The 14,257-nt window shown below is 59.8% G+C and overlaps 1 protein-coding gene across 1 annotated transcript; it reads left to right on the forward strand.

Moving 5' to 3' along the window:
- The first annotated feature begins 5,271 nt into the window (after positions 1-5,271).
- MVD (mevalonate diphosphate decarboxylase) lies at positions 5,272-12,880 on the forward strand. The gene is made up of 10 exons (XM_029925420.1): positions 5,272-5,554; positions 7,764-7,834; positions 8,172-8,286; positions 8,540-8,686; positions 9,388-9,587; positions 9,803-9,877; positions 10,074-10,292; positions 10,487-10,602; positions 11,632-11,740; positions 12,268-12,880. Exons 1-10 carry the CDS (start codon positions 5,485-5,487, stop codon positions 12,346-12,348), a joined length of 1,203 nt encoding a protein of 400 aa, XP_029781280.1. The 5' UTR covers positions 5,272-5,484; the 3' UTR covers positions 12,349-12,880.
- The last annotated feature ends 1,377 nt before the right edge of the window (positions 12,881-14,257 follow it).

The raw sequence follows: 14,257 nt of genomic DNA on the forward strand, positions 1-14,257 counted from the left end.
AAACAATCAGCAAAACCTAAAAGGCAACTGACGGAATGGGAGAAGATATTTACAAATGTCAGATCAAAGGTTAGTATCCAAAACCTATAAAGAACTTACCAAACTCAACACCCCAAAAACAAATAATCCAGTGAAGAAATGGGCAAAAGACATGAATAGACACTTCTCCAAAGAAGACATCCAGATGGCCAACCGACACATGAAAAGATCCTGAACGTCACTCATCAGGGAAATACAAACCAAAGCCACACTGAGACACCACCGCACACCCATCAGAACGGCCCACGTCAACACCTCAGGCAACCACGGATGCTGGCGCGGCTGTGCAGAAACGGGACCCGCTTGCACTGCTGGTGGGAACGCAAACTGGTGCGGACACTCTGGACAACGGTGTGGAGGCGCCTCACAAAGTTAAACAGAGAACGGCCCTACGACCCAGCAACTGCACTACTATGTACTTATCCAGGGGATACAGGTGTGCGGCTTCGAAGGGGCACAGGCACCCCACTGTTTATAGCGGCACTATCGACAACAGCCAAAGCATGGAAAGAGCCCAAATGTCCATCGATGGATGAACAGAAAGAAGAGTGGCGCATGCATGCGGGCGCGCAATGGAATATTACACAGCAATCAAAAAGAATCAAGTCTTGCCACTTGCAACAATATGGATGGAACTAGAGTGTATGATGCTAAGTGAAATAAGTCAGTTAGAGAAAGACAGGTATCGTATGATTTCACTCATCTGTGGAATTTGAGAAACAAAACAGAGGAACATAAGGAAAGGGAAGCAAAAATAAGACAAAAACAGAGAGGGAGACAAACCATAGGAGACTCTTAAATACAGAGAACCGAGAGTGCTGGGGGGTGGTGGGTGGGGGATGGGGCCAGTGGGGGATGGGCATTCAGGCAGGCACTTGTGGGATGAGCACAAGGTGTTACATGTAAGAGACGGATCACTAAATTCTACTCCTGAAACTACGGTTACACTCTATGTTAACTAACGTGGATTAAAAAAAAATATTTTACTTATTTCTAAGACAGAGAGAGAGAGACAGAGCATGAGCAGCGGAAGGGCAGAGAGAGAGGGAGACACAAAATTGGAAGCAGCTCCAGGGTCCGAGTTGTCAGCACAGAGCCTGACGTGGGGCTTGAACCCACAAACTGTGAGATCATGACCTGAGCTGCAGGTAGACGCTCAACCAACTGAGCCCCTCAGGCGCCCCACTACCTTGGATTTAAATAAAAAAATAAATACTCCCTTTTAATATAAATAAATAAATGATAAATAAAAAACAGAGATGAAGAAGTAAGCGTAGGCGAGGGCGTGGAGACATGAGCACCCTGGGCACGGTCGGTGGGGGTGAAAGGTGCAGCTGCCGTGGAAAACAGTGCGGCGCTTCCTGGAAAACTCAGCAGCAGAATTACCATGTGACCCCCAGCCAAGTGTCCCTCGGTGGATGCGTCCAGCCATGAAACCGAGTGGTCCATCCGCGCGACGGACTGTCATTCAAGCTTAAGACAGGAGCGGGGGTCGTGACGCCTGCTACAGCACAGATGGACCCGGAGGACGGTCTGCTGAGAGAGAGAAGCCGGTCACGACGGGACACACGGAGGACCCCGCGTGTGAGGTCCCTAGCAGGACGGGTCCGCGGAGACAGGCGGTGGAGGGGGCTCAGCCGGCCTCATGGGCCCGGGGCTCCGGCCGCGGAAGACGGACGAGCTCCGCGAACAGGAGGCCGCGGTGACGCCTGCTGACAGCGTGAATGAACCTGACGCCCCCGCGCAGGACAGAGAGAGGGGAAGACCGTCAACTTTGTTAGGTGTGTTTTAGCACAATTTTTAAAAGATGCTTTAAAAGAGAAAAGGAAATCTGAGGAGTCTGGAGGACGCCTCCGGCTGCGGGAACACGGCTGGTCCTCACCCCTGCTCCTCGGCCTTGAAAGGCCAGCTTGGCGCCCTGATTTTCACACACATCTTTGAAACACTTTAATGGAACAAATCAGAAAATGAGAAGAACGCGACCGCGGTTTATCCTTCCTGTGACCCGACAGGCATTAACCCCACAACTTAGTCACAAAAAACTGAGAACAGGAGAAAGGTACTTATTTCATTCATTTGCCCCTATGATGACTTGGTTTTACACACGTGGGTGGGCCCTGGGCTGAAGGTGCAGGTGTGGGACGTGTGTCCAGCCCTCGTTCCAGGCCCTCTTTAGGAAGAGGGCCTTTGCCCATAAGCACGGCAGACTTTTGCGCCCACGTGGCTGAGTGGGGTGCGGTTTACACAATCACAGTAACAGAACCAGGGGAGGCCCACCTGACCACACAGGGAGCACGGCGGGAGGAAGGAACGCCCCAGGCAGAGAACCCCGTATTTCTACTCAGTGGTAGTCAACAGATTCTATCTAAGACTGAAAAAAAAAAAAGAATAAAAGAAATAAAACAAGAAAGAGGAGCACCCCACTATTATTTTGGTTCAAGTCATGGTCTCATGGCTTGTGGGATCAAGCCCCTCATTCGGCTCTGCACTGTCACTGGAGAGACTGCTTGGGATTCTCTGTTTGCCCCTCCCCTGCTCTCTCTCTCCCTCAAAATAAATAAATCAACTTGACAAAAAGAAATCAAGAAAGCATATAAGCAGGTTGATTAGAAACACGGAAGAAAACAGGGGAGCCTAGGCGGTTCAGCCAGTTGAACATCTGACTTAAGAAAAAATTTTTTAAATGTTTATTTATTTTTGAGAGAGACAGAGGACAAATGGGGGAGGGGCAGAGAGAGAGGGAGACACAGAATCAGAAGCAGGTTCCAGGCTCGGAGCTGTGAGCACAGAGCCCGACGTGGGGCCAAAACCCACGAACCGGGAGATCATGACCTGAGCCGCAGTCAGATGCTCAACTGGCTGAGCCCCCAGGCGCCCTGAGCACCAGCTCTTGGTTCCAGCTCAGGTCATGATCCTTGGGTTGTGAGACTGAGCCCCGCGCTGGGCTCCCTGCCGAGTGTGCGGCCTGCTTGGGATTCTCTCTCTTGCCCTCTGGCCCTCTGCCCGACTCATGCTCTCTAAAATAAATCAATAAAATTATATATTAAAAAAGGAATATGGAAGGAAATAAATTTGAAAGTGGCTGCCTTTGCTGGGCCGAGCCAGAGCCGGCGGCGGCGGAGCGGAGAAGGGGTCGGGGGCAGGCCTCACACTGGTGCACACACAGCACACGCACTGCCCTGGCGCGTCCAGCCGCTCCTACAAAGCCCGCAGCCCGGGAGGCTCCTGGACACCGCTGGTCCCTCACGGTCCCGGAGGCCGGAGCTCTGAGGCCCGGGCCCGGACGACCGTCTTCCTGCTGTGTCCCCGCAGGGCAGAAGGGGCAAGAGCTCCCATCCCACCCTGAGGCTCCACCCACCCTCCTGACCTCCTGACCCCAGCACACTGGGGGCTGGGTTCCACAGATGAATTTGGGGAAGGGGGTTCACTGTAGACTTAATCAAGGTCACTGCTGTCCTTTCTGCCACTTCCGTGGCTTCGACTCAGGCTATGCTCTCTCGGTTCATGGGTTCGAGCCCCGCGTCGGGCTCTGTGCTGACCGCTCAGAGCCTGGAGCCTGCTTCAGATTCTGTGTCTCCCTCTCTCTCTGACCTCCCCCTGCTCGCACCGTCTCACTCTCAAAAATAAGTAAAACATTAAAAAAGGTTTTTTTAACTAAATTTCAGCCATTTTGCATGAAACAAAACATGATAGCAAGAAAACTAAAAAAACAGTCACCTGAAATGCAAATGCAACCAACAGCGAGATTTGATTTTCTGCCTTCAGACTGACGGGCTGCGGGCCGGAGAGGGGGCACACACTCCCACACCGTGGGGACCAGCCTCCGACAACGGATTCAACTTCCTTCCAGGAACCTGCCGACGGCCGGCGCTATTACCTGACACGCTCTACTGGGCCAGGGCGTTACAATTCCCGAAATTCCTCCCACGGGAACGCTAACACTCACACGAAGCAGCTCATACTATTAACAACCTAATTGTGCACCAACGGGGGGTGGGGTGGAAAGGCGAAGCGCATGTGGACGGCAGGGCCAGGGGGCACTTTGTGCTCCAGGGGAATGACGTCCACGAAGCCCCTAAGTGGAGAAAGGTCTCGGCGTGTTATCACACAGAAACTTCCGGGACAGACACGCAAGCACAGGGTCACACTAACACTTCCGGAAAGAGACCTGGGTGGCCGGCTGGGGCTGGGAGAGTTCACAGCGCACACTCAAACTCGACTGAAGACTGGGCCATTTTAAAGGAAGGTGAACATTTATGGGGGGGGGAGGGCACTGGGGGGCTCAGTTGGTTAAGCGTCCAATTTCGGCTCAGGTCATGATCTCACGGTTTGTGGGTTCAAGCCCCACGTCGGGCTCTGTGCTGACAGCTCAGACCCTGGAGCCTGCTTCCGATTCTGTGTCTCCCTGTCACTCTGTCCCTCCCCTCCTTGTGCTGTCTCTTTCGAAAATAAATAGAAGATTTTAAAAAATTTTAAATAAACGTTTACAAAGGGAAGAGGGAAGCTGGAGGGTTCAGCGACCGGAACTCTCAGTCAGGATCAAGGCGTTCTGCTGTGCGGTGGTGACGGCTGTAAAGTGGGAAGTATTTAATGCCAGAATCGCACAATGGAGAATGGTTAGTTAAAACGGAAAGTTTTACGTTTTGAATATTTTATAATAAAGTCCAAGTGCAGAGTTCTGACAATGCGGCTTCACAGTGAAAAAAGGGCCCCCTGCTTGCCCGGAGCTCAGAAAAAGGAGAGAGAGGTTTGGAGGCGCCTAGCTATAAAGCAATTCATGCCTTGGCGCGCCGGAAGTGGGGGGTGTGGGGGGCAGACCCTATTGGGACGCCAGATTGCGGGGCGCGGGGGACCGCGGAGGACGAGGAGAGGGGAGGACCTGTCCCTGGGCGCGGGGGACCCCGGGCGTGGGGGGCCCTGCGCAGTGAGGACCTGTCCCGGGGCGTGGGGAGAATCTGGGCAGCAGGTGCGGGGACCCCGGGGCTTGCCCTTCTGCCCCAGCGACACCCCTGACGCGGTCACCGTGTCTTTCGTCTGGAGCTGCTGAGGTAGCCTGAGCCCCTGGACCCGCTGAGCCCAGCCTGGGCGTACAGTCCCTCGGCGTGTGGCCCCCTACCGCGTCCGCCCGCGGGAACTTCCCAAGTTCCGCCGGCTTCCAAGCCCGCGCTAAGGAAGGCCGACGCCACGCGCCTGCGCAGACCCCTGCGCCTGCGCAGTCCCAGCGCTACGTAGCCCCAGCAACTGCGCGCACCCCGTCGCTGGTAGAGCGTGGCCGGAGACCTACGGGGGCGGGCCCAGAGTCAGCCGGCCATCGTCCGATCCCGCTCATTGGCTGAGAAGTGGAGCGGTGGCCGGGCCCACCGCTGATTGGACGGAGTGCGGACAGCTTCCCTGCCGGCCCGGCTGGCTGCCGGCTGCAGGCTCAGTTCGCAGTGTCTCTGGGCCATGGCCTCCGAGAAGCCGCTGGTGGTCGTCACCTGCACCGCGCCGGTCAACATCGCGGTCATCAAGTACTGTGAGTGCGCGGCCGAAGCGCGGGACACGGTACACGGGGGACATCCATCCCCGGGCCCCGGACGGAGGACCCACGGGGGACGTCCAACCCCCCGGGTGAAGGAACGGGGGACAGGGTCCACTGGGAGGTCCCCCCGCGGGTGAAGGGAAGGGGTGTAGGGTCCCCGGGGGAGGTCCAACACCCAGGGGCCAGGATAGGGGACAAGGTCCACACGGGAGGTCCACCTCCGGGTGAGGGGATGGGGCACAGGGTCCACGAGGGACACCCACCCCTGGGGATCAGGACAGAGGACAGGGTCCATGGCAGTGGGGGGGCGGTCCCTCTGGGGGTGCAGGATGGGGGACAAGGTCCACCGGGGAGTCCATCCCCAGGCGGAGAAACAGGGAGTAGGGTCCAGAGAGCAGAGTTTGGCCCTCGTGGGGTCTGGACGGGGACAGTGTCCACGGGACGCCCACCCTGGGATCTGGGCTCCCACATCCCTGGAAACTGGTCATCTAGAGCCTGCTCCGCAAGTCTGTCCTGTTCTCATTTCAAGACTGCTCAGTCCATGGAGTCCTTGCATATGTCGCCTTGGGAGTGGCTCTTGTCCCTCACTGTGTTCACCAGGGCGCTTGCTTGCGTCATTACTCCCTTACTGCTGAGTCCTGTTCCCCGGTGTGGACATCCCACGCTCGGCTTAGCCAGACACCCTTTGAAAGGTAGCTGTTTCAGTGTCTTGTGGATAAAGCCGCTCTGAAGTTTCACATGCAGAGTCGTGTGAACACAGGTTTTCATTCTTTGGGGACGAACGTCCAGGAATGTCACTATTAGGTCATAGAGTAGTTGTGTTTCAGTTTTTCAAAGAAACTATTGAACTGGAGGCGCCTGGGTGGCTCAGTCAGTTATGTGTGGGACTTCAGCTCCGATCATGATCTTGTGGTTGGTGGGTTCGAGCCCCGCGGCGAGCTCTGTGCTGACAGTTCAGATCCTGGAACCTGCTTCAGATTCTGTGTCTCCCTCTCTCTCTCTCTGCCCTTCCCCTGTGCTCTCTCTCGCTCTCTCTCAAAATAAAGACATAAAATAATTAGAAAGAAAGAGAAAAAAAGAAAATCAGTTGAACCGTGGGTTTACTTTATGATCTTGTTCTGGCCAATGACACCGGACACTGTTTCCGGTGCCTGTTTGTGATCTGGTGACACACCGGAACGCCGGCCCGTGTTTTATGCTCTGATTGCATTATGTACTTTTTTACTGTCAAGTTTTGAGGTGTTCTCTGCATACTAATCCGTTGTCGGCTGCATGCTAGTCCATGGTCGGATGTTTGCAGATCCTTTTCTGTTCTGTGGCTTATCTTTCTATCCTCCTAAGGGGGTCGGTCAGAGAGCCGTAGCGTTCAAACGCTGGGTGAAGCCCAGTGGGTCAGTTTTTCCATTCCCAGCTCACAGGTTTGGTGTCAAGTCTGAGACTCACCTGCTCGGCCCTCCAACCTGAAGATCTTCTGAAAGTTTTACAGTTTTTCAGTTGAAATTCGAGTCTCCGTCTTGGGTTGCCTTTTTATATAAGGTGTGAAACTTGGGCCCGTGTTTTGGGCGGTGGACGTCCAGTCATGCTGCCGGCATTCGCTGGAAAGGCCGCTCCTATCTTTGGAACGGCTCTTGCGCCTTTGTCCAGTCCGTGGGGCGAATTGAAGTGGGTCTTTCTGGTCTTTCTGGGCTGTAACGTGGGTGCTTCACAGGGAGCCCTGCTGCCGCCGCCGCCGCCGCCGGGCAGGAAGGCTCCCTTTGCCGCCGCCGTGCCAGGGGTAGGGGCAGATCTGAGTGTCTCCAGAGGGATCGGAGGGGTTCTCAGGAACCAGGGCTCCTCTTGTTTGGGAGGTGGGAGCCTTACTCTGAAAGCGCTCAGGGCCTGGAAGGCAACACTGAGGTAATTTGTTCAATGAATGAAGGAAGATATAAGACAGAAGCAATGAGGCAGGGCGATGGACTGGCCTCCAGCTCTGCTCTGGGACTGGAAGCCTCGTGAAGTGGGGAGAAATCCGGGAGGACTTCCTGAAGGCAAGGCCACAGGGCTTACACTGTGCAGTGAGCCAGCAGGCTCTGGGCGGATGGGGGCCCAGCAGTGGGCTGGGAGTAAGGGTAACTGGGGAGCACTGGTGGGAAGGAGCGGAGACAGTGTGCTGGTTTGCAGGGCTGGGAAATGGACTGGCCTGGCCTTGGGTTGTCTGTTCCAGGGGGGAAGCGAGATGAGGACCTGATCCTGCCCATCAACTCCTCCCTGAGCGTCACCTTGCACCAGGACCAGGTTAGTGCAGATTGGCGCTGAACTCCAAAGTAAATAGTTACCAAGCTTTCGTTGAACTTCTAACAACTGTAGCAATACACTTCCGGCCAGTGGACGGCTCCACGGGCCCCCGTTAGACGCTCCCTGCTCCCCGCTGGAGTCCAGACCTGGCGTCGGGCCTGCACCTGGCTGGGGGCTGCCTCACTGCCCGGCCGGCCCCGGGCCCCTGTTCCCCAGCAAGGCCGTCCCTGCCCCCGAGTGGGAGATCATGCAGGGCCCTTGGGGAAAGGCCCCCCAGTGGAAGGGCATGCTTTGCCCTCACCCAGGCCTGCGGTGGCCCCCGCCTTTTCTTTCCCAGTTAAAAACCACCACCACGGCCGCCATCAGCAAGGATTTCACCGAGGACCGGATTTGGCTGAATGGCCGGGAGGAGGACATCGGGCAGCCGCGCCTGCAGGCCTGTCTCCGGGAGAGTGAGTGGGATCCTGGGGGGGAGGGGCGGGTACGTGTGAGCGACATGGGCCCCCGTTCCTTCCCCTCGGCCCCTTCTTCTCTCTGCAGGGTGTGTGCGCATGGAGCCCCTGGGCAAAGGGCCGGCCTGTTAGCCTCTCCGGGGCTGGGGCCAGCTTTCGGTCGAGCCACTCCCTCTTCCTGACTCGTGGCAGGTGAGAGGCCAGGAGTGGGTCGGGGCCACCTGCCCAGTGGCCGTGTTCCCTCTCCCTGCAGTCCGCCGCCTGGCCCGGAAGCGGAGGAGCACCGGCGACGCGGACCCGCCACCCCTCAGCCTCAGCTACAAGGTTCACGTCGCATCGGTGAACAACTTCCCCACGGCCGCGGGCCTGGCCTCCTCTGCAGCTGGTTATGCCTGCCTAGGTGGGTGCCCGCAGGGATACCCAGGGCCTGTAGGGTGCCGTGGGGCGGCAGGTGGCCCTTCACACTCCCGCAGCCTACAGGGAGCCCCCACCGCACATCCAACGAGAGTCTTCCTAGGGCTCCGTGTAGAGGCCCTTCTAGGTTGTATGTGACCGAAACCCATCTCAAACTGCCTTAAGCCTAAGATAGGGCCGGCATCTCGGCTAACCCAGCAGAATGCCAAGAGGCACGGCTGGCTCTGGGGGCTCCCACAGGCTCCTTGGGAGCCCGTCTCCCTCCTTCCAGGCCCCTGCTCTGCTTTCCCCCGAGCCGGCCTGGTCTCCACTATACTCTCCCCACCCGGTGCCAAGCTGGGCACCGCAGTGCTCTGGGCAACTAGAAGGAACCCTGGGGCTGACGCTCACCTGCCCGGCCAGCTCGTGAGCTCGGGTTGGGCCACCCTTGGTGACTGGCGAGGCCAGGAGGGCAGCCGGTGCTGGGGGCAGAGAGCTGCCCCCAGCCTTGTATCCTGGCATCAGACCCTCAGCCAGCCCCAGCCCCGCCCCCTCGGCCCCGCCCTGCCCCTCGGCCCCGCCCCAGCACTGCCTCGCTGATGCACACTGTCAGGTCCCTCTGCCTCGGTCTCTGCTCCACACGGTTTTCGAAGCCTTTCCCCCTCCCTCACACTGCCCGTCTGAGCACCCTTCACCCTGTGCCTGCAGCCTACACCCTGGCCAGGGTCTATGGGGTTGACAGTGACCTCTCGGAAGTGGCTCGCCGGGGCTCGGGCAGCGCCTGTCGGAGCCTGTACGGCGGCTTCGTGGAGTGGCAGATGGGGGAGCGGCCCGACGGGAAGGACAGCATCGCCCGGCAGGTGGCCCCCGAGTGCCACTGGCCCGAACTCCGAGTCCTCATACTCGTGGTGAGCGAGGCCCGGAGGGGCGGCTGAGCGTTGACCCTGCAGCTGACAGGACCCAGCCCATCCCAAAACCGTGCTGTCTCTGCCGGGGGAGGCAACCTCTGTGGTGGGGGGCACTGCTGTCCCTCTCAGCCCAGGGTGGGGCGGGGCGGGGCGGGGCCAGACCGGATGGTGTTGCAGGCTGCAGGGGGGAGTCCAGGCCCTTTGTCTCTGGGCAGGTGAGCGCGGAACGGAAGCAGATGGGCAGCACGGCCGGCATGCAGACCAGCGTGGAGACCAGCCCCCTGCTCCGGGTGAGGCTGGCACTGCGGGGGCGGGGCGAGCAGCTGCCCAGGGCGCGTCCTGCATGTCGCACACCAGGCCACACCAGGCCCCGCCTGTGGCCTTCAAAGCCAAGCTGTCATGCTCTGCTTGGTCCCCCGGCCGAACTGAGGGGCCCGTGCCCTGGACGCGGCCGGCACCCCCTGGAAAAGCTCCCATGCCTTGCAGTTCCGGGCCGAGTCGGTGGTGCCAGCGCGCATGGCAGAGATGACCCGCTGCATCCAGGAGCGGGACTTCCAGGCTTTCGGCCAGCTGACCATGAAGGACAGTAACCAGTTCCACGCCACCTGCCTGGACACCTTCCCGCCCATCTCCTACCTCAGCGACACCTCCAGACGCCTCATCCGCCTGGTGCACTGCTTCAACGCCCACCACGGGCAGACCAAGGCAAGCGGGCGGGGCTCGGAGGCCCACCTGCCACCCCACTCTGGGCCCGCTTCACCCCGCTGCCCGCCCGCGCTTTGTGTCTTGAGCGAGGCGCTGCGGCCAGGGCTGCCAGGGGACCGTGGGTCTCCACCTCGGGTGACAGGCGGGAGCCGGGAGGCCTCTCCTAGACGCTCACGCTGACCATGCGGTTCCAGGTGGCATACACATTTGATGCGGGCCCCAATGCCGTGGTCTTCACCCTGGCCGACACCGTGCCTGAGTTTGTGGCCACTGTGAGGCACTGCTTTCCCCCCGAGTCCAACGGAGACAAGTGAGTTGGGGGCCCCTGCATTTGGGAGGCTGCAGAGCGGGGAGCAGGGTCTCCTGCTGAGGCTGGGGACGGGGTGCCTGAGGCCGTGGTGCTGAATGGTGGTCCCGTGGCGTCGGGTGCACCTCCCTGTGACCACAGGCATTTCTCGCATGTGTCGAAGCCCGGTGGCCACACACATGGTGCGCATAGTATGGCAGCTCCCGTGGGGTTGGGTCGCGCCTGGAGGGGGCGACAGAGTCTTTGCATTTCTCCCAGTGGTCCCTGCTCTCCGTGCGGGGAGCATGTGGGGTTGTTTCTCTGTCACTGTATTCGGGGCGACGCTGACTTCTAGTGGGGTGGGGCCGGAAGACTGACTTCCTCACCAGATGGACAGAACACACGACCCAGGATGGCCCCCGAGGCCGCTGGTGTCCTCGTCACCCCGTGGGTGGGCTGCAGGCTTCGGCCGTCCTGGGGAATGTGGCCACGGACTCACGCTGGGACTGCGGCATTTCCTTCTTAAGCTTTGTGTGTGAGGCCAGATACACGTCGTGTCTCCGCATGTCAGCAGCCTTGAAGGGCACAGCCAGTGGCTTTACCCACACTCCTGTGCAAGCAGCACCCCATCGGGTTCCTGAGCCTGCGCGTCCCCCAGGGGAGACCCTTCCAGCCCCCCTAAGTGCCAGCCCCCTCCCCTCCCCTCCCCTCCCACCGGCAGCCACTGATGCACTTCCTGTCAGCTGTGTTGAGGCTGCTGTCAGGAGCTCAGGACGTGCGGCTCATCTCTCCCCGGGTTTCTTTTCTTTTCTTTTCTTTTTTTAACTTTTTAAAATTTATTTTTGAGAGAGAGAGAGAGAGAGAGAGAGAGAGAGAGAGAGAAAGCCGCATGAGCAGGGGAGGGTCAGAGAGAGGGAATCTGAAGCAGGCTCCAGGCTCTGAGCTGTCAGCACAGAGCCCAACACGGGGCTCGAACCCACAAACCGCGAGATCATGACCTCAGCCGAAGTCGGATGCTTAACCGACTAAGGCCCCCAGGCGCCCCCTCCCCAGGTTTCTGAAAGGGCTGCCCGTGAGGCCTGCCTCGCTCTCCGACGAGCTGAGGGCTGCGCTGGACGTGGATCCCACCCCTGGCGGCGTCAAGTACATCATTGCCACCCAGGTGAGGCCTGGCGGCGGACTTGTTGGATGGAGCACCCCCCCCCACCGACGGCTCACAGCCAGCCTGTCACCCCCCCCCCAGAAGGGCCCCCCCACAGCCTGGGTGTGTCCCGGGCAGGAGGCCGACTTGCTGGTAGTAAGAGTGACGCTATTTTGTTTTCAGAATGTTTGGCGCAGTGGGGCTTGTCCTGTCCACTCGCTTACTCTCACAGTGGATGTTTGAGGACCCCCCCATGTGAGGGGGACACTGGGGAACACACGGGGAGACTTAGGGAGACAGACAAGGCCTGGGGACCCTGGGGACCCTTGGGGCTCGCCACGTGGGAGCAGGGCGCCGGCATTCCGCTCAGATCTGCCTGCATCTGAGTCTTGTGACCTGAGCGCCCAGGCCACGGTCCCTACACTCCACCTGTCCACCCTAGGCCTAGGCCAAGTGACAGGCTGCCCGCAGCGGGCACGGGGCGTCACCACTCGGGAGTTAGCTTCTGACCCGCACTTCCCTGCTCCTTCTGTTGCCCGACCTGACAGGTGGGCCCTGGGCCTCAAGTTCTGGCTGGCCCCCACGCTCACCTCCTGGGCCCGGACGGCCTGCCCAAGGCAACTGCTTGATCTTCCCCAGGGGAGCCCGGCCGCTGCTGGGACAAGGACCACTTCGCTGGAACTTGGGTGCTGGGTGTGGTGGCCGTGGTCCATGCTCACTGGGGCGTGAGGGGCAGCCACCCGGGCTCCGGGCCAGGCCACTGGCTGGGCCAAAGTGGGCTTCTTGGAGTGGCTGATTGGGCCCCCCCGGGCAGTCAGCGGCACGCCCCCCCAGTTGGTGCTGCGCTGGATGGCATGGGGCTGCTGGGCACCCCATTACAGAGCTCCCTGGCCTCAACCTCTGGGGCCGCTGGCGCTGCCCCAAACAGCAGCTGTGCTGGAGATGACAGGGAGGTGGCGTCCCTCCTCAGAGCTGGGGCCAGGACGCCCACGTAGACCTCAGGGACCCTGCACAAGACTTGAAGCCTTTGCCGGACTCAGTTGTCAGCCGTGGTGGAATGTTTCTGTATAAAATGACCACCGGGGACGCCTGGCTGACTCAGTGGGTGGAGCATGGGACTCGATAACAGGGTCGTGAGTTCATGCCCCATGTTGGCGGCTGGAGAGTTTACTTTAAAAAATAAACCAAATTAAAAAAAAAAAGCACTGGTGTGTCTCCCGAGGGAGGTGGAGCCTGACGACCGGAGGCCTGTGGGCTGCTGGGAAGCAAGTGCTCCTGACGGGCTTTCTTGGGTCCTCCCCCAAGGGTCTGGAGTCCGTGCCCTGAGGTGCTGGAGGGTGTGGGCAGGATGGGCAGAATTCAGAGCCAGCTTGCACCTGAAGAAGCTGCCTTCTGTCAACTGCTGGCCGTGCATGCGGCCATGACTGGGGCCCATTTTCCGTGGCTGACACAGTCACTAAAGGCCTGACGCATGTGGGCATGTGGTTCGGGTCTTGCTTTAAGTTCCCGTCCACCAAAGAAGGTGGGAAGTAGGTTTGCTGGCGGGAGTGCTGGTTAGAGACATGATTCCCTCAGCCCAGAAGTTTCTGGGTTCTGAAACCACATGAATGCCACCCTTCCCCACTTCCAAAATGTCCGTGTAGTGCAGGGAGGGGTCCTGGAGGAGGTGGGTACCTGGGATAACCCCTGCCCCTCCCCCACCAGGGTCAGGTCCTGGGCTGTGGCCCTCAGGAGGCAGCGTGGAGGGGATGACAGAGGGGCACTCCCTTGCATTCTGGATTTTCTCAGAAGCTTGGCTTCCGTCCTCCAGAGTCAGTGCTGTGAGCAGAGGGCCGCTTGGGCCAGAGGAGGAGGTGGGGGCTGGGCCCGCCACCATCCCTAGAGCAGGTACTGGCGTCCAAGGATGCCTTGCTCCCTTGTGGGGCATCCATTGTGTAGGCCTGGTGAAGGTTCTGGGCCTTTCAACCCTTCAAGAACCAGCCTGCCCCCACCTCTGCGAGAAAGCCCCTGTTGCCACCTGTGCGATCCTCGGTCTGGAAGTTCCAAGGAGAAGCGGAGCGTTCTGGGGTGCCTCTGCCTTCCCCGGCAGGTGCGTCCACCGCTCAGCCTGCGCCCCCTGCGGCCCCGCCTGCCAGGCGTCGCCCTGGTCAGAAGCAGCCCACGTGAAGCTCCACGTACAGCTGGCAGGTGAAAGTGGTGGCCTCCCCCGCCCGCGCCCGGAAAGAGCTGGGAGAAGGAAGTGGGTCAGGAGGCTTGGGCCCGGGGCGGGCTGGCTGGGCCTGCGGGGGGTCAGCAGGGGGAAGGCTCGGGACAGGCAGGGCCCCCCCCCACCTCTCCGCCGCTTTGCTCCGAGTCCAGGCTTTCAGGGCGAGCGGCGGGAGTCCGGCCCCAGCGGGAATCCTACCTGTCTGGAAGGGCGGGGCCTGTGGCTGGAGGCGGGGTGGGCGGCGAGGAAGAGGCGGGTCCCAGTGGGACTCCCACCCGCCTTGAGGGGCGGGGTCTGCCGCCGCCTGTGTGTGGTCTGCCGCCGGGGTGGGG

Source organism: Suricata suricatta, chromosome 16, assembly GCF_006229205.1.
Source record: "Suricata suricatta isolate VVHF042 chromosome 16, meerkat_22Aug2017_6uvM2_HiC, whole genome shotgun sequence".
Classification (NCBI taxonomy): domain Eukaryota; kingdom Metazoa; phylum Chordata; class Mammalia; order Carnivora; family Herpestidae; genus Suricata; species Suricata suricatta.

What these genes read in the sequence shown, in the direction of transcription:
- MVD (XM_029925420.1), top strand. Translation starts at nt 5,485, where the DNA reads ATGGCCTCCGAGAAGCCGCTGGTGGTCGTCACCTGCACCGCGCCGGTC. An exon ending in AGACCAGCCCCCTGCTCCGG is followed by an intron (nt 9,878 to 10,073) that starts GTGAGGCTGGCA and finishes CATGCCTTGCAG; the next exon opens with TTCCGGGCCGAGTCGGTGGT. An exon ending in CCCGAGTCCAACGGAGACAA is followed by an intron (nt 10,603 to 11,631) that starts GTGAGTTGGGGG and finishes CCCCCTCCCCAG; the next exon opens with GTTTCTGAAAGGGCTGCCCG.